The 20,084-nt window shown below is 37.7% G+C and overlaps 1 protein-coding gene across 1 annotated transcript in view; it reads right to left on the minus strand.

Moving 5' to 3' along the window:
• Positions 1-20,084, minus strand: part of stau2 (staufen double-stranded RNA binding protein 2) — an 85,767-nt gene that overhangs the window by 56,314 nt on the left and 9,369 nt on the right. The window contains exons 6-7 of the mRNA XM_005797872.2: positions 8,886-9,045; positions 4,851-4,958 (exon numbers count right to left, since the gene is read on the minus strand). Coding sequence (XP_005797929.1) covers positions 4,851-4,958; positions 8,886-9,045 — 268 coding nt within the window. The remainder of the gene's footprint in view (positions 1-4,850; positions 4,959-8,885; positions 9,046-20,084) is intronic.

A 20,084-nucleotide genomic window follows, 5' to 3' on the forward strand; every position in this document is an offset into this window, starting at 1 on the left:
CTGTGCAAGCTAGAACTCAGGTACTGTAGAAGAGGAGGCTATGGGATCAGGGTACGACAATGGTGAGGACTGGTAAAGAGAAGAAAGATCCTTTTGTGAAGAGCGGTGGATGGACATGCCTTGAGGGAAACTGCTCCTTGTAAGATGGGTGGTTCTCCTCTTATGTCCTACCCCCCCCAACACAACACACAAGCTGTGATTTATAGATTGGTTCCTCTTTGATGCTGACATCTGTTTGATATTGCCTGACAGGGGGATTAAATGAGCCAACTGGCTCTGGTGGTGGTGGCGACCCTCATCGTAGCAGAGTGATGGGAAAGTAGACAGTCGAACATTGACTTAAGGGTAATTTCATGCCCCAGTAAAGGAAAGGATGGAATGAGGTGAAAACATTGCTCAGATTGAAGGCGCTCACATAAGAGGGATCTGTTATGTTGTTGGAGAGAATGCGCGGAAGATTAATATGTGTATGTTCTTAAGCTTATGATTTTTGAGGAAAGAGCAAAGTTTCTTCTGAGCATATCAAAACACAAGGTCAGCACAACGCAGGAAAAGATGAAGCTATGGCTAAAGAATAGGTTGGTAAAAAAAAAAAACATCAAAAGGAAAATGCATTGACCAATTTACAAATGGTCAATGCACTCCACAGTAGTGAATAGTAGGATTCTCAGCACACAGACCGAGAATAAAAAGGAAAAAAAATTCAATGGAAAATAAACTTGAAACGTCTTGTCTGTAGCGCTTATTTAGTACTGGGTAAAACTATTTTCTGCTGACATTTGTCATCTAATAGGGTAGGGTACTAGGAGCTCTAAATGCATACTTCATAGGAGATTAGTGTTTTATTATTTATTCATTTTATCATAGCAATATCTCTGAATCCAACTTCTTGTACAAGGCATGCTGGAGGCTAGATGTGCTGCAAACCTATATCCTGATACTGCGGTTAATACTTGAGTAAAAATCTGTGCCAGTAATGAAAGCTGTGGAGACTGTAGTCACCCATCAATCGACACAATAGTAGTTAACAAGGAGACAGGTCACAGCGATAGAAAGAAATTCGTCTAATCCCCGCCACACTATTGTACAGCAGCCTTTTATTTCAATGGAATTGGAAAAAATTGTGTTTCCACATTACATAAATTAGCATATGCATTTGGGTCATCAGAAAAACTATCCTACCACAAATGTTTTGGACATTTCAAAGAAAAGACACCCACAGCTCTCCTATGCCAAATAAATCTCCTTTAAATGTCGCAGCAATGACTCATCGATAACATCACTTAATCTCACAGCATGCTGAACAGATGTTTCACTTACCTTACAACATGCAACTGCTGAAACCGAAAGTGAAATTTAAGCCATCAGTTGCTACCAGAATAATTTAGCAAATAATTATTTGACCGCTTGGGGGCCTTTGTGGATCAGTGAAACTCCTTCCCAGATGCCCTGTTGATCCCTCCAAGTAACAAGTGTGCTCATAACACAGTCAGACTATGAATTTAACCCCAGTAATATCTAGTATACATACATTTTTTTCACAACAGGAGAGCATCAAAATCTTCAAAGACATTGCAGGACTTGATGTTCTGCAAAATATAATTTATTTTTACACATTAAGGCCCAGGCAACCTGTGTTTTTCAAAATGCCGGAATGCATGGTGAGATAGAAAACAGTGTGACACCAATTTTACCAAGGTTACAAACCAGTTCATCTGCTTGTCAAGACATATGACAGGTGCTGCTCCCTTCCTAAGGGATCTTTGATCTCCTGACATCTAAAAGGGAACACATGGAGTGTCGCGGTAATTGACTCAGTTGATTTCTCCCCTGAGGTCCCTACATTTCATCATTTGAACTGGTTATTTTTATTGTTTATGTTTGTTTGCCGCAAATCTGTTGAATTTTGCTTTACAATTGCCCTTACAAGAAAAGGGACACTTGTTCAAAAAAGATTTTTTTTAATATAATTAAATGAAAATCGTATTTTTTTATTTTACTGAAATACCTAAATTAAATGGAGTAAGGATTGAAACAAAAGAAGTATGCAATAGATATAAAAACATAGGTAAATTGGGGAATAAGAGCATTAGCACAAAGATAGCTTTTCCATTATTTAGATTTTAAAAACAATGTTGAATTGAAAATAAACAGCTTTCTTTTTATGTGTGTGCATGCGTGTGTGTTTTGGTGCTGCTGGATTTTGAATTTGTATGCCTTATTGTTTGCTATCATGTGCTACATCTTACTAAATTTTGTTTTCTGCTCAGTGCAGTGTGCCTCAGACAATTTATTGTTACTGAAATAGAAACTGTGAGTAATAGAGTCATCATACCGCCATACTTCATTCCTCCAATTTAACTGTTCTTTTATTACTTACGACTGTCTTATAGTTAATGCACAGTTGTCAGCTTCTTTCATATGCTTTCTTGGTCTTTACACGTCAAACCAAGAAGGCCCCATACTTAAACCAGGAGTACGAGTCAAGCCTCAAGACTTGAGTTTTTGGAAAAGTGTTTACTTCATGTAATGAAGAGTAAAAGGCAGCCAGTATGTGAGCGTCAGACTGCAGCTGCTGCACATGTTTAACTGAGAAAGGATGTTCTTATTTGCCAGTAATGTTGTTGGATTATGGGTCATTAATGGCTCATGGCAATCTGTAGCTTCACGGTTAAGCTATCTGCAAAATTACAAAGACTCTTCCGCCTATCAAATTATAAATATCAAATTCTAAGCACTTCTTGTTCAGGTAATGCGGATATACAGGCCTCCAGATGAGTTCAGTTCTTCCCATCTAAATCAAATTAATCACTCTGATTGATGTGTAAAAATGTTGAATAGTTAAGTCAAGTTTATTTGTAACACATAGAAACAAGGTTTTTCAAAGTGCTTTGAAGTAAATAATTATTTAATATTCCAGCACGTTTAATGGAAAAAACAAGATCTACACAAAACACAAGTGGGAAAAATAACTGGAAAGATTTATTTTGGATAGAGATATTTAAGGTGATTAAAAATGGTAAAAGTTGAAGGGGAAAAAAACAAACATTTTTTAAAGAGAACAGGAAATGATTCAGAAGAACAAAAATACTGCCTCTCTCCAAATTTCCCAGGACTAAAAATGACAGTGTAATCAAGGACAGTGATAAAGACATGACAGATAATGAATTACCTCAACCCCTGATTTAGCTGGCTAAAATAATTAATAGCCGTTCCTAGAAAGGAAACTACATCCTGCTTTAAAGGGCAAATGAGTAGAGGAAGGTGAGGGGAACAAATGGAAGGACTTCAGTTTTCCAGATAACTTTTCCAAAGTAGGGGTAAACTCATATTAACAAGCCAAGTCAGCAGAGAGAAAATATGTTACTTCTCTTCCTGCGTCTGCATCTCCCCCTTGTCTCCACATGCAACTGCCTCATTTGTGATTTTTGGGAGTGATGGGGATGGAAGGGAGAGGTCTAAGGAGGAAGGGAGGGAGCACACAGTGTAAACTGAGCTTCCCTTGTTTTTGGCACCTTACCGAGTGCAAACAAAGATGAGGGGGTGGAGGCTTGGGGAGAGAATATTAGATGAGTCAGTTAAGATATGGTAAAAGCCAAGAAGAACAGAGCAGGTCATATGAGGACAGAGTCAGAGAGAGCTACTCTGACTTTGAGAATGTAACTTTAAGTTTAGGATCATGTGTAGCAAAGAAACCAAACAAAACTGGTAGGGAGTTTATTTTGGGGGGCTGATATGGAGCCACCGAGGTTGATTCTAGACAGAGGAATGTCGTTAAAGCTGACATCTTTTGGGTGTGAAGAAGGTGGATCATGTCTAGAGATGCACCAATAAGAGTGCTGTTGACAATTTCTGACCTCCACTTTTTGGAAACACTGACCGGATAATATAGAAGAAACTATTTTCTGGATTTCCTGCTGATATTAAAACAGCATCCTCTGTGCATTCTAAACCATTATGTCAACTCTCAAAATGGTGCAAGCATTTTCAAATCCAACATGTTCCTCAACAAAGCCTGCAAGCTCAAAAAGTTGAAACTAACCAATTCCATTATCCTCATTTCAGCTTTCCTGTTATCTGTTCGAAATCTTGCTTTGTCTTACAGCCTGAATGAATTGAAAACGTGTCAGAATGTTGAATATCAACATGTCGCAGAAGATACAGTTTAGTCGTAAAATGTCTTCTCATTTCAAGCCTCCTCCTTCACTGTACATTATGTAGAAACTTTATGTCTGATTCCCGCTCCGACAACTTTTACATCAAAAAATTTTACTCATCAGCAAGGTTGTGCTCGCTGACTTAAAAAAATGATTGGATTTTCATGTTTCAGCCAGGGCTAAAACAAACAACAAATGCAACTTAATTTCTCCATGTTTTTATAGTTACATGGTAAAAACATAACTCAGTCAAAAAGAGAAGGGCAGTTGTTACGATGCTGTGACGAAGCCTTCATATAATTATATATTAGGGCTCATTTGTCTGGTTCTTTAATTACCTAATCTCCCTTTACTATTTGTCTTACAGAGATTGTGGCTCATCCAGTAGGAAAACAACACTCAACTTACAATCTTACAAGCTGAGTGTTGTTTTCCCGGTTCTACCCCATTACACTTTCCCTACAGAATAACTAGCGCAAAAACAAAAGAGTCTGGGTTTAGCAAAACTGAAACTTTTAAAAACTCCCTCAAAGTAATGAATCACCTAATCTTCATCCTGCAGTCATTCTTTTTTATTCATCCCTTTTCTCATCCCGTCCCAGTTCACAGTCACAACACTGATATTTTCATAATTTGTAAACATGATGGTATGAACTTAAAATGATTGCCTGATGGCGGTGTTTTTGTTCTTACCTCAAAGTTAACAGATAAGTTTCTTTTGAGGGCGATTTCATAGACGAGGCTAATCTCTGATTTGCTGGCATCAGTTCCTTCCTGTGTCTCCACTTTTTCTTCTGGACTCTGGATATGAAAGAGAAAAAAAAAATACTGTAAATGTGTTTTACTGAGCAACTCGTTTAGCATCTGACCAGACATGACAGAGATTAAAAAAGTATGGATATTTTTGAAGCAAATTCAGGGCAGAAAAATATCAACCCAAATTATTATTGATATTTGAGTTATTCAGATGATAAACATCCACAAAAAAGACAATCGTTTATATTCCTGTTGGGTTTTGTCAGCTAAGTTTAATTTAATTATATGCATATCAATGCAGATTTGAATCTGCTGTGGAAATCATTAGATGAACAGAGTTGACAAGATCTATAAGGTGCATTCAAGAATACAGCTTGAAAATTTCAGAACAATATGTCTAGATGAAATGTTTTCAACCTTTTTTTCTGTTTATCTCCAAAAACAGAACATCAAATTATGAAACAACAGTTACAACTTTCCAAATAACATTTTAGCTGCTATAAACCCTGGCAATCAAATTTATTGTCATTTATACATGTTTGTACGTATATATATATAAACAAATCAGCTTCTAATTGACATATGAGAAAGTAAAAAATAAATAAATAAAAAAGAAGAATGTTGACAATTTAAAAACCTATTAAAGGGCAAAGTAGACATTTGAAGATAAATCTGAACTGTTCAAAGTGTTTAAAAAAAGTAGAAATGGGCTGTATTTGTATACCAGCTAATATGAGTAAGTAATATTAGGATTATGTGAAACTAGTCAGTTTTACAGTAAAACATCAGAATGTCAAAACAAAATAAACAACCAAAACAAAACCCAATTTTAAGTAACCCAGCTGTTCCAGAGTAAGTTCAGACATTTGAGGATTTAGGTTAAAGAATACAGTAGATATAAAAAATCTGTACAGTCCAGTTAGGATGCTGACTTTTTGTGATGTAACAGACATACAGCATGAAAAGTAATTTTATCATTGTCCAGCATTTTATTTCTTTATTTTTATATTTAAATTGCTTACATACTGTACTTTATTGATACGGGATTAAAGACTTCAGTTCAGGTCCACATTTTGTACAACAACTAGGTCATTCACACAATGATTTACATTCAAGGGTTTCCTTGTTTTCTTCATTAGGTATTAAATTGTGACTTTAAATTAGATATTAAGAAATATTTCTTTAATGGAATTTGCTCATTTGACCCCAGTTTAAGCTTTGACTTCAAGACTTTCGCTTATACATAACTAGATCAATAAGAGAAACTGCTGGGAAATCAGCAGCTTAAAGTCACTTCAGTTGATAATGAAACCAAGCTCAATCCAGTGAGATCATATCCCACAACAGGGGGCTTTCTGCTGCCTGTAGCCTGCTGGAATGCAACGTTATGTCTCGATCTTTATCTTTTCATGTCCAGCTCTTTGTCTCATTAAGTCTGACTGGCTGCAGTCCTTCCCCTCAGGGTTCCGTCACTTCTTCTGGTTCATTGTGTGACCTGACGTGGATCGTGACGAGTACTTTGAGAAGAGATTTCTTGGATTTCAGAGGAAGCAGACATTGCACCGAGCTGGAACTCAATTCAGGAGAGATTTACCTGCATTTCTTATGACACACAAAGTAAGGTGAAAACATTTGGGGCAGTTTGGAGGCTTAGATCATCATTTGTGATACACAGTCACCCTGGTAGTGCCCTTTTCTGTAGAAATGTAACAGAAAACAAAATCAGACACTACAGCCAGGCTGGCCTAGAGTATTTCTTTTCTGATGATCTTCCAACAGTTCAGTTATCACCATGTTTTAGTCTATTTTAACAAAAACTTTATTTTTCCTGTCTATCTTTGGTGTTTTACATAATAAAAGCAACATAGTCCAATTTTCTGATTCTCAGTTAAATTTCAGCTCAGCTTGCAAGGCTGCATTTTCCTCTGTCGCTATCAATCCTGAAATGTGTGATGAATAGAGAATCTACTCTCAAGGTTGCCTTAACAAGCAGCCAGGAGAAAAGTTTCTGAAAGGGAGAGGTAAAACAAGCGTCGGCTGGAATGGACCGGACTTCAGGCCTGCTTCTGCTTATTAATGGTCGCGTCAGAGTGTCCTTGTCGTAGTGCAGAAACCTATACAGTGCAGCATCACACTCACCCTGAAGGAACTATTTAAATGAAAAGTGATGGCAGGCAGAGAATAGAAAAGAAAAACTTATTAACCTTGAGCTACAAGCTTATGAGCAACTTCTTTCATTGGGTGAATGGATTCTAGATCAAAAGGGAAGACTAAGAGACTCAAGATTGCAAAGACCAACAAACAAGTGATCTAGACAAGACCAGGTTACTCCAGGTTGTCCAGGTTTCTCCATATTCCTGATGAAATTCCTTCATCAGGAATATGGTGTTTCTGCCATAAGCAAAGCAAGAGACCAAAAGTAATAAAAAGACTCATAGTAGTTTCATCTAGCTACTATTTTGTAGCGCATGGTTATGAAGTAGTGAGTCTCTTAAATCTTTGTGAAGTAATTTTTTAGAAATATTAGGGTTTTTGAGTATGAACAGGTTGTTGAGGTAAGTCTTGACTTTGACTTGACCACTACATAGCCATATTTATGGGTTTTAAGGTACAAAAAAACACTGCACTCTACACTTAATACATCTTTATTGAAAAAAATCAAAAAGTGACGAGCAAGTATTATTTTCCTCAAACTAATTTACTCTAAAATGTGTGGATTTTATGTGGCAAAATACAAAAGAGTTTCAAGAATATGAATATTTCTTAATTCTAAAAAATAATGCAAACATTTTTTTTCTTTAAAGAAAAACAAGTTCTAAAACTTCTTGGAAAATCTTGACGCTCATTCATCAAAAGCTAAACAACCAAGAATCAAGTAAGACAAACCTTTAGCCTTTCGGATGTCCTCGTCACACCGAAACATGCTGGAGCACACACACACACTCGCGCATAGACAGAATGACATGCTTATATGGTCTACACAATGCGGCTCAATTTGTAAATCAAGACTCAGCAGGAGCAAACAAAGAGCTCGTTTATGATAGCCGACGCCACAAGACAGCGATGCAGGAAAGTGAGAAGAGCCAAAGCGTTTTAAATATCCATCAACGATGCCAGGCAACTGGGACAGGGGGTAATTTGATTTCCGGTGGGAGATGCTAACAACAGTTAACAAGTATGACTTTAAGAAACTTCGGAGAGGTACAATGACATTGGGAGAAGGCAGGCAGAAAGAGTAGGAAAACAGAAAATGCAGCCCTGCCAGGTGCAAAGTAGACTGTGGGGCTTATGTGACACATTAGAGTAATTAGAGCTGAGGCGGATTTGGCTTGAACCTGATTAAGGGTGGATACACACTCATCTTGGTAACTGAACAAAAACAAAAAAACATCTTTGGATTCTTTTCAGATAGAGGAGAAAGGAACCAAGAGCACAAAACCTTTTCACTTTTAATTAAACTAAAGTTTCAGGTTGGAATAGACCTCTGAGGTGAAAGCAGCGAAAACACCAAATGGATGCGATTGCAACATAAAACCAACATGAGAAGGCAAGTTTGATAAGGCTGACACAGCTGACACATATCATGCTTTTTAAGATTTCTAATTACCCAACACGTAGTAGAAGAGGTGAAAATAGAATAAAAACAACTTAAATTTTTATATCTAACTCAGTCCTTTGGAATACGGGTGGGTGTGCAGAGAGTAGCTATGCTGCAAAGAGTAAATGCCACATGGATCCAGACTGATTAACAGATGCTGATAAGAAACTAACAGCTTTCCTTTCAGCTTCACAAATGTGTAAAAATAGTTTTTTGTGCTTGGTTTGGCATTTCTGACCAAACCAAGTTTCTCAAATCTTTCCAAATGTGGATGACGTAGAGAAATTCAAAGGGTGCAATAACGCCAACATGTCTAAAAATAAACCTCAGGTGTTATTCTGTGTCATTTTGAGACTTTAATGAGTTTGCTTTACCTGTGGTGGCCGTTCAGGGATCGGTTCGTTGCGAAGTGCTTGGAGGGCTTTCATGGCAGCGTTGTGCCTCGCTGCTTGGCGGGTGCGTCCTTCCCCGATGAACTCCCGACTCCCCACAGAGAGCTGCACGTAGAAGATCTTAGGGACAGGATAATGGTACCTAAAGCACACAAAAACCATCATGTTTATGCCTAAAATTATGTTTTAGTCCTAAATTTTAAAAGGATGTCTATGTAAGATGTAAAACAGGGGAAAAAGAAGGTCCAACACAGCTATCAATTCAATGACTTTACACCATTCTCAATTTAAAAGGCCCACCACTTCATCAGGGTCAATTACTACACAATGGTCTGTTGGCCAGCTATCTGACTAATGTCTTGCTATTGAATCTCAGCTCATGGATGCAAAACAAAGCACAGGGACATATATCCTCCACTCTTTCTTCTCGCCCCAAACATAGATTATCCTCTCTTTCACTGGGCCTTGACAAAGTGGGGCTGAACTGTCAGCGGGCAGATTTAAAGGTCTGTGTGCATGATACCCCTCCCCACCGGGTCAGTAGGAGAAGAGCTGAGAATGTCTGCCAAATTGGGGAAAAGGAAAGAAAAATAGTGGGAAAACTAATAAGTGAGGAAACCAAAGATTTTAATATCCCTCTCCCTGTCTGCTTTAATCACTGCAAAGATACACTTATATTCACAAGCACATACAGACACTCCATATGTGGTCGACACAAGCTGGGATTTATGGAAATATGTCTCGATTAGTGCCTAGTTCCCAGACTGTTTTGCACATTTTCATGTTTGGCAGTGGGCTTCTATTCACAGAATGAAAATCTTAAGGTAGACCACATTTCACAACAAGGCTGATATGTATAAAGCTGTCCTTTTTTTAAATTTTTTTTATTTGTACAAATATCTCCACTACAACATCCTGCTCGGGTCTGCCGTGAAGCTGCACTTTTACGAGGGTTCATGGATTCACGAGGAAAAAAAAGAATGCATTAAATGATGTGAGACCTAGAAATCTATGCGGTTGGTTTCGTAACAAATTACACATATGCTCCTCATTAGATACAGAGAAATTAAATTAGGATAATCATAACCCAACAATCCCTTTTTGATACATACAAAAACACTTTTAAAGAGGACATAAATCTTTTTTACAACTGAGATTTAATGCTAAAATCTATCTAAACTTAACAGGGAACCCTTCTGATCCATCATCAACACTGTAATGAAAGTCCTTCCCTCATGGAACATTTTATTAACCAACCCGATTGCTTACCAAGAGTACACCAATCAATCTAATAAAAAGCATTGGTACCAGATGGATCTGATGGCTCATGGTTCAGATTTCCACATGCCCTTGGCTCTTTAAGGTCAATGGTAACCCTCGTTGCAATTTAATTAAATGTTGCTGTTGATGGGTTGTCGTAAAGCCACTTATCATAAACCCACATTTCTTTACCTTCCAAGGCAGAAAGATGTTTGCAAGATTCATGGGAGCCATGCACAAACATTGTTTCTGAGGTTTAAAGCTATTAATTGTGATTTTTTTGCCAAGTGTCTTCAGAACATTAGGAACGTGTTTAGCGAGACCAATGTATAAATATTTACGGTATTGTGGAACTGAATTGATGTGAAATGATGCCTGGAATTATGGATGTTGGAGAAAACAACACGTACACCCATTCAGATGCCATGGCATGTAACCGAGTATTACAGAAATTCAATAACATTTTCAGGTCTACACCAGAGCACCATCTGGGTTAGAGACAAGTTATTCTGCACACGACTTGACTAAGAAGTTGGGAGCTCGGAATGATAAAACACCAGAGTTGATCACATTCTAGTGGAAAGCTGGAGAGTTAGACATTGTTTGACTGAAGTTTTGAACCCTTTATGTATGTGTTCATGTTTTGATGGAAGGCTTGTTTGCATTTGTTTGCACATACTTATACATTTTTAGAACCTAGAACCCGTCACACACAATTCAGCCTGCTCAGCATGAACATCAATGCTACATCCAAGTCATTTTAATCCCTTAATTTAATCTAGGCATCTAGACATCCCTTGAATGTCTAGATGCCTAAATTCATTGGTGAGATTGATTGATTCGTTATTTGAGTTAACAACTAATTAAACTGATATACATGATTGATTTTTTTTGATAAAAGACATTTTTTGAAAAATATTCAGCAAATATTGTGAAATTATTCTGAGGCTAATATCACCCAGACAATATTTTATCTCTTTTAGAATAATAAAAACAAGTAAGGAATATTTTCTCTGTAAGTGACAAACAATAATATTTTCCTGCCAATCTAAGACCATTTCTCATTTTGTATATGGAGATTTCAGGCAGCAAGTATGCCTAAAATCTGTTTACCATCTGTATAAGGAACCTCTCTGACAGATATCAGGATAGGTTACTTATCGATGTCATAATTAATATTTTTGCTTGGTTTGCAAACATTACCAAAAGTAGGAGAGATGTCTATCATGTGATTCAAGTGGCTGGTTTCATTCTGGAATCAGCTTAACATTTCTAGAAATCTGTGTAACTTTTCTACACATCCTCTGTTTCTCCTTATGTTCTTAAAATTTGATTCCACCGAGATGAGAAAAAAATGAATCAGCATAATACTCCCAGAATTCCAGCCGGTCTTTCTCCTGGCCACAGCCCTCCTCTCATGCGTCTACTCTTAACTCATGGCCACAGGAGTCTTCCCTGGGTGGGGGCCTGCCTGGGCCTCGCACGTCAAGCGTGGCCCCAGGTTCTCAGAGGACATGCCAAGTGCAACACTGGCTCAGGCCAACATCTCTGAGCCGAGATGGGAGCAGCTGGGGCTGCAGCACTGACTACAGGTGCAGAGGGGAAGAGAAGAGAGAGGTACAAGAAAGACAGAGAAGGACATGAAGGAGAAAAGGGAAGAAAAGAATGAGAGACGAGAGAAAGAGAGGGAGGTGGAGGGAGGCCTGTGGGAGACCCGACTCCACAACGTGGGAAAGTAGTGGCTTACACACAAGCAAGTAAGCCAAGAGTGCAGGCCAGCACACATGCACGCATGAAAATCACGCAGACCGAAAACAGGAAAAATTCTCATTAGCGTTCTGTGACCACGTCTGCCTGTTTTCTGCGTGATCATTATTATTTTTGTTAGCGGCCCTGCAACGTGGATGAAATTAGATCAGGACACCTGCTGCTAGAATATGGAGAGGGAAAAATTATTATACGAACAGAGAAATGTGTCGGTTCAAAGTGGCTGCGTGCTAGGAATGAGTCAAAGAGCAGAACTGATACCAGGACTCAATCAAATGATAAATCATCAGCATTTAAAAGTGAGTAATGAATTTTTCTTTGAAGCCCCAACCTTCCCTACAGCTTGCCTTTCATGTGGGCCCAGTTAGCGAAGGTTAACATTTCATTTTAATCATTCCAAAAGCCATGTGTGAACACACAGACAGAGGCACATTCAAACATCATGCTGCCTTTAAAGCCCACACACAGTCCTACTGGGAAATACAAGTTTTGTTATTGTAATCAGTGCTATGAGTGACATTTCAGCTGGAAACCATTTACATCAGTGCCATGAAAAAAAAATCTCCCTCCTCTAAATGCCTGTGCAGGAAAAACAACAATGTATTGTCTATTACCACGTGTTAAGCTCCTCTTGAACTAAACAACTTAGTTGCAATTCATTTGTCTTGACAGTTTGATTATTTTACAATATTTGGAAGTATTTATTTACAATTCTGTCACAAGACAAAGCAATTAGCCCAACATTTGACTGACTGCATGTTGCTGCTGACTTGACCGCAGTCAGTAGCTGCTTTCATAAAACAATTCAAGGCGGGATTAAAGCGCCAGCTTGGCCAGCTCTATGTGTTTAGTGAAAGAACAGGTAGTCACAGGCCTGCATCGGCTGATTTGTATATCGGCGAATAGCCTTCATTGGTTGAGGGAGTACTGGTCATGGTTTGAACCAGCAAGCAGCAGGATTTACAAACGTAAACAAGACTGAAGTAATTTCTCCTAAGTACATTAAGAATGATGCATGAAGTTGCAAAATATAAATGTGTAACAGTTCTTCCACTACATGGACTTACATTTATTGTCTTGAAAAGAATGACATAAGTTACATTTCCATTGACCATAAACTTATTTGTAGGCAATAAGTTTATGACAATGTGCAGCTGGCTCCACCAGAGGTCTCACAGCATCGCACAGTAAAACTGCTGACGAGTAAACACATTTTGCACATTTTAACTGTATTTTATATATTAACGTATTCATGATGCTGACTGCCTTGGTTTTTTTCACAGTTTTTTTTTGTTTTTTTTTTAACAGTATGCAAATATTACCTTTCCAACATCACTTTTGTACGGTGATTAAAATAAGTTATTGTACTGAATGTGCCGTGTCGCTGCAGATTTTCGCAACATATTTTCTGAACAGATAAAGATAGAGCCTGAATCAAGATGTCTGCTCCAGCTGCACATGTTAGTAGTATTTGGCATCCACACCTTGAAACAACAGACCCCACCTGCATTGCTTCAACACTTCAGGTTGGTGGTCGTGGGTGTCAGACTGTGAGAAATGTTTTCCTGGCAAAACCTGGGCCCCTTGAATCCAATCAATCAGAATGCCAGAGAGTAAAAGCAGATTTTCCAGGACATGCACATTCCTTTATAGACATTACCTTCTTCCACACTGTCTATTTCCACAATCATAATACACCATGTAATTAAGTGCTAACAACCTTTTTAGGCACGCAAGCATGTGCTTTACTAAGCTTGTACATATTCCAAATTGAAAAAGAAAAGTAACTGAACACTTTTGATAAGAAACGTCAAAACTTTATTTCACACTAAAGACTTTATTGATCAGGCTTTTCATCTTATATGTGACCTTAAGAGAAAAACAGGAGTAAAATATGTTAAAAGAGATTACATAGTTGGAGAATCTAATTCTGACCTAAATTCTTCAACTTAAAAAGAGCAAAAATAATACTGACATATGGGACTTAAAGTGAAAAGCAACATGTAAGAAGACAAAAAATGAGTAAATTGCACATGGACAAATAGCAGCAGATGAATACAGAGATATAGTGGCATTTTTGTTTCTCAGCATCCCTGAGCTTAGCCACCAAAACATCTACTGGTCACACACTGCAAAAATAAATGCAACACACTGGGACAGAAAGCCTTGTAAAGGGGATGGGACTGCGTTGGGGGAACTAAAGGGTGACCAAGATCTGCAGGAAAAAAATAATATACACAAAAACTTGGATAGCCTCACTCCTCCACCAGCTGCACTTTCCTCCAATCTCCTGCCAGAACTTTACTTGTTTTCTCTTCCTCCCAACTTCCATACTCTATTCCATTCCCTTTATCCATCAAGAATGGCTCACTTTCCTTTCAGCCTCACGCAATCGCTCATGTAGAAAATACATGCCGGGGTGAGAAAACAGCCCACGTAGTCAAGTAAACACAGGGCTCAAAACATCAAATGTATTGATGGGAGGTGGGGGGTTGTTCTTGGATCCTGCGTGTACGCTTGAAACTACCAGACCACAGAGGAGAAGCAAGATTAAATGTTATGATTATTTAGTAGACTACTATGAATGCTTAAACCCATACAAGCCAATGTCTTTACATATAAGAAAAATAAGAAAGATGCGCCAATCAGGCAATTCTTTGGCTCTAACAAGTGATAGGCAGGTTAAAAAAGGGGAATATTTTATCTTTCAGAAAAAAGACTTTAGTTGAAATATTAGTTGCATTCACTACAAAAGGATACTGTGGCGTTTGGAACGTCAATGGCGAGTGGGTTAAGTAGGGCACAATCACAGTACTGTAATGTAAATGGGCTAATAGTGATAACATATAGTTTTATTGTTATACAACAAATGGCAAATTAAAGGTTAAGCATCTAAGGATATACAACAATCTTCTATAAATCCTTCAATGGGAAAACCCAGTGCTTCAGCAGCAAAGTGACCAGCAAATGGAGTGAACACAGGTACACATAAAAATAAGTAGTTATATTGAAATAAAGGCTGTGGTGTAATGTCAAATATACAAAATAAGAAAAACTGCTCAATTACTCTAAATGGCAGGTTTCTCCAAAATTCAGAAGCACAACACGACAATATCAAAACTATAAAAAGTGGCGTTTTGTATATTTGTGCAAAAACAGACTAGATGGAAATGGAAATTAATATGTAATTGAAATTAATTTTAACCCTCACTTAGTGGCAAATCAGTAGTCTGTGTTGGTAGTTGTTCAGTTTTCCACAGTTAAAACCCAAAATGAAAAGAGGTCTAAAACAAGAATATTGAAAACAAAAATTCTGTTTATCACATGTGTTAATGTAGAGTCATAACTGAGGTATAAAATATCCAGACACTGAAAATAAATCACAAGCTGAGAAGCTCCTTAAATGTCCTAAGTTGCTATTAAGCAGCTGTTATTCCTTTATTAGATCTGACCAAATTTCAACTTAATTTCAGAGCACACTTTGTCAGTCCATAATAGGATGTTGCCTCTTCCCTGACGATCACTGCTGTCTTTTATTATCAAAGTCAAATTACAGGTTCTACTGACACAGATGTGAAACCTGAAAGCTAACAGGTTACATAAAACATTTTCTTTGTGCCTCAGTTTGATTAAATTGTCCAAACTGACACTGTTCACTGTTGTTACTGTTTGTTGTGGTTTGTACTTCTAAAATGAGATGAGTGTTTTTTTTTTTTTTGGTTTTTGTTTTCCCCAAACGTTCATGCTGAACTCATGGCAGACGACAAACCTGTGCAAGTCACTTATACTGAACACAACATGTTTACCGTAGTAAAATAAGGAATATTCAGTTTTTTGTTATATTTTACTATAGAGATCATTGTAAAAATATCGGTTTGTGAGCCCTGTGGTTTGTCTTTTTCTATTCAAACTGAGGAATGGAGCAGCGCTCATTACTAAGGATGTATAAGAGTTTCCTCTGGAGTTCCTTAAGGATTTGGGAACCATGAGAAAAAACCAAACCGTGGCTTATAAAGATTCATTATTATTCCACATGAAGGACACTAAAAGAGACAGGTGTGTATTCCAACAGAAAGTGTACTGTGAGTTTGATTCAAACCAAAGTAAACAAAGTATAAATTTGAAAGAGATTTGCGATATTTCTCTATTTCTCGTCACATCTTCCAGTGACGCACCTGACCAAAGCAGAGTGACTGGTGATTGTGATGTGGACTGAATTCAAAACAGTAGGACAGTGTGTTAAATAAAGAATAGAGAAACTGTTCCGCTGTTACAGGAGCCTTGGTAAAGTCATAAACACATAGGTGTATCTCTGGACTATAAATAAGCGCACATGAAAAAGAGCTGTTATAGAATTGGGACAGTTTAGCCCTTTCTTCCAAAATATACAAGAGATAGAACAGCCTTTAATACGTTTGGCCTGATTTATACCTGAAGGGCCAATGGAACAGGATATGATTTTGATCAACCTGTTGCTATTCTGTGAAGTTGACGCACAATACCAGTGGAAAGTAGGACAGTATGTCTCTCAGTGTGGGATGCCCATTAACCCAAAATGATCGGTACCAACAATGGTTGCCAAAGTTACGAAGCAGCAGTGTTTACAATCAAAAAAACAATGCATCCAAAAAGACCATTATCAAAACAGAAACATAAACCCTGCTCTCCATATGTTTTGGATCCCCATGAAAAGACATTTTAAGAGTTTTAACTTACAGTAGAAGCAGTTGCATAATTTCAGACTCAATTTTCAACCTTCGAGTCCATTTATTAAGTCAAAACAAAAAAACAACGCATAAATAATGTGTCAATAGCGTAATACTTAACTAATAAAAGCGACAAACATAAAAATAGATTAAAAAATTGACTGAAAATTAACCAAGGCAAATTAAAGATACTGCAGAATCTTAAAAAACAAAAAAACTATGACAACACTATGACAACTTTTACTGGATAATAAATTGTCCCAGAATTTATTGCAATAAACAATGATATTATTGTTTTGAGACAATTTTAAGGTAATGTACTGATGATGGCATAATAATGCAAGACCGATACACTTCAATTTTGAACAGAATACTCCACATTAGAACTAGAAGACATTTTTAATATCAAACATAAAGCAACCAAAACCAGTAAACAAAAATAATATAAAAACCACACACAAAGAATAGAATAAAATAAAAATAGATGAATAAAAAAAATAGATTATATCTTCTATGTAAACAAAATTGCCCTACAACAACAACAAAAAAATCATTAAGCAAAATTGAAATGATCAAGCTCATTTTAATTGATCATGAGACCAATTGATTAACTGCTTATTGCGACTAGTTGCAGGTAATGTAATATTTTGTTACGCAAATTTTTGAGGCAATCCCTGCCATCAAACTGTCACTGAGTCTTCTGCACATGTCCACTACTATTTTTGCCCCACTGGGCGTGGAAAAACCACTCCAGCTATCTCGGGTTTGCACGGTGCCTTCTCCAGATGTCCCAGCTGCTTCCACAGATGTTCTTAGATATTCCTGGATGTTTTCAACAGAACAAATCTATTCACATTACAGGCTGAGTTTCTCAAACTCTTTTCTAAACTCTACATTTTCAATGTGAGATTGTGCTTGTGCATTATGAATTAATTTTATCGCTTCTTCCACGTATTCAAACAAGATGACGATGTGTGTGAAGGTTTCAGAGCCACCTACTTGTTCACATTAAGTGTTTAAAGTAAGGCAGCAAAATTAACGCTTAACTATCGAACAGCGTTCAATCAACCGAATACGTGTGTATAAAAACAAGTTTAAGACATATATGAGGTCTCGAGTACCTAACTTGCCTTGCCATTGACACAGTCTGTCTCTGAAGTGCTTTCGTTGATATAATCTTGTTTCAGACCTAACTTCATACACGCATCATCAAGGAGGCTGATTTAAGGAGGACAGGGATGAAAAATCCTAAAACTTGACTCAGAAGAGACTAGATGGAATGGGAAAAAAGATTTCTGTATCATAGAGTCTGGTGAACACAAATCATGTGAGCATTTGTTTATGTTGGAGCCATATCCCTCCCACCCACACACACACACCCCCTCATTCAATAAAACACGGCTTTACGACAATTAGGACGTAATATCCTTTCCACTGGTATGTCACCCATGGGGATTTATATTCTACAACAGGGAAGTGATTTGATTTTGTGAGCTATGCACATGTGTGTTGACATAAAATGAAATAGAGAAACTAATGCAATAAAGAAGCTATTTCTTTTGAAGTTACTGCCTGTTTGGATTTGGCTGCTTCTTTTTATCTGGGGGCAGCTGTGATGATAAGATGGAAAAGAAGAACCATATCTGAGGAATTCCTGAGTGAACCAAAGAGAGAACGCTGTGTCCTGACTATATCCTGAAGAAATGTAAAGGCTAAAGAAACAAGGAGCGATATAAAATGTAACCCAGGCAAGGACAGAGAGAGACAGAGTTTAGATTTTTAAAAAAGGAAGAAAAAAAAAAGATGACCGCTTGTGTTAAAAAGACTTCAGAGGAAATGTAATATGTTAATGCAGGAAGAGATGACAGGAAATGTTGGATATAACAAAGTGCTGATGGGCAGATTTGCCTTTTCAAGGAGTGGAGTTGGCCCAATTAGAGAGGCGGGTTACCACGCCTGAGTTCCTGGGTGTACTTTGTGTCTGAAGTGCCATCTGATATTCTACAGGCACGGAATAGATCTTTTCATTCACACAGTCCACACATGTACACACTGTACCTTACGCAAGTTCTAGCTAGGTATGTTCATTTCCAAGGATTCTACCATGCAGCTATAAGGCAAACTTACTAGACAATTAAATAATAAAACAAGGGCCAAACCAAAATTTTCAACAATGCATGCCATAAACTGGTCAGACATAGTCTATTTAAACAGCTGCCACATGGTGGTGGAAACAAGGTGAGACTATGGCAGGACACTTCAGTCAAGGCTCTATTTGTGCTCATTTAATTAAAGCAAGACTTTTATTTATGCTAATTTGAGTTCAAACATGCCTAATCATACACTGAACCTCTGCCTCAGTAAACAATAAGGGCAAAGGCACCCAAATAATTCAGAACGGCTCCTATCTAACTATCTAGTTAGCACCTGGCCGCAATGTCTTGCTCGTACCACAAGGTGGAAACGCTGCACTAGATGACGAAGGAGAAGTTTGTTCCTGTACAACAAAAACTGAGCATTTTTCTGCATTTCAGAGGTTTGAAAATGTTTTATGTTTAGATTTTTTTAATAGTTTCTTTATTTTCTAAATTTTAACCGAATTTTAAGACGTTTCTCTTTACGTCAAAGTTTTTAGACTTTGTTTTGCCTGCTGCAGTCTTAACAATGAACTTAATCACTGCAAAATGTCCAGTGAACACATTATAGTGGAAAATGCCTTTTTGTACTTTTTCGGCTAAAGGAGGCTTTAACCAAAACTCTTTTTTTTTTTTACTAATAAAACAGCACACACCAATATTATTAGAGGCATAGTAATTAATGTCAGACAAGAAAAGAGAATAAATTTAAAATAAAGATTTGCTCTGTAATGTTTTTGTTTTTAGCAAGTCGTTAACATTGCTGGAAAAAATGGCAACAGAACCAGTCAAAACAAAACAAAGTAAAACACTACATGGGATTCTTCTTTTTATGGTTAAAAATAATGAAATTACCAACTTTTAACCAGGGGTAGAACAGAAACGGTAGCTTTTTCGACTACAACTGTGTCACAATTTCAGTCAGGCCGCAGGTGACTTTTCTTCTTTTATGCTTCAGACAGAGAAAGCAGTAACTCACCGCCTTGTATCTGAAAATCATCAGAGGAGGAAATGTCACAGAGCAAAGCACCCGCAGTCATTCAACCCACTCTTCTTCCAGCTGACATAATGTTACTGTCATAACCAAATGAGGGCTGGGAGGACACTACACAGCTTTGCTTCATTGGGGAAAGTCCAATCCAAATTCTAACTCCCGCAGAATGCCTGCACCCACCAAGCCCACTGAGACTGGACCAGAGGGACGAAAGCTGGGAACGCCGAGGATTAACTGGAGGAGCTCCTGCATGACTCAATGGAACCAGGTGTTCCAGTGATAACACAGGAATTGGGGATTGCCGATGAAAACGGCTGAT

The sequence above is a fragment of the Xiphophorus maculatus genome, chromosome 21 (genome assembly GCF_002775205.1).
Source record: "Xiphophorus maculatus strain JP 163 A chromosome 21, X_maculatus-5.0-male, whole genome shotgun sequence".
NCBI lineage: Eukaryota > Metazoa > Chordata > Actinopteri > Cyprinodontiformes > Poeciliidae > Xiphophorus > Xiphophorus maculatus.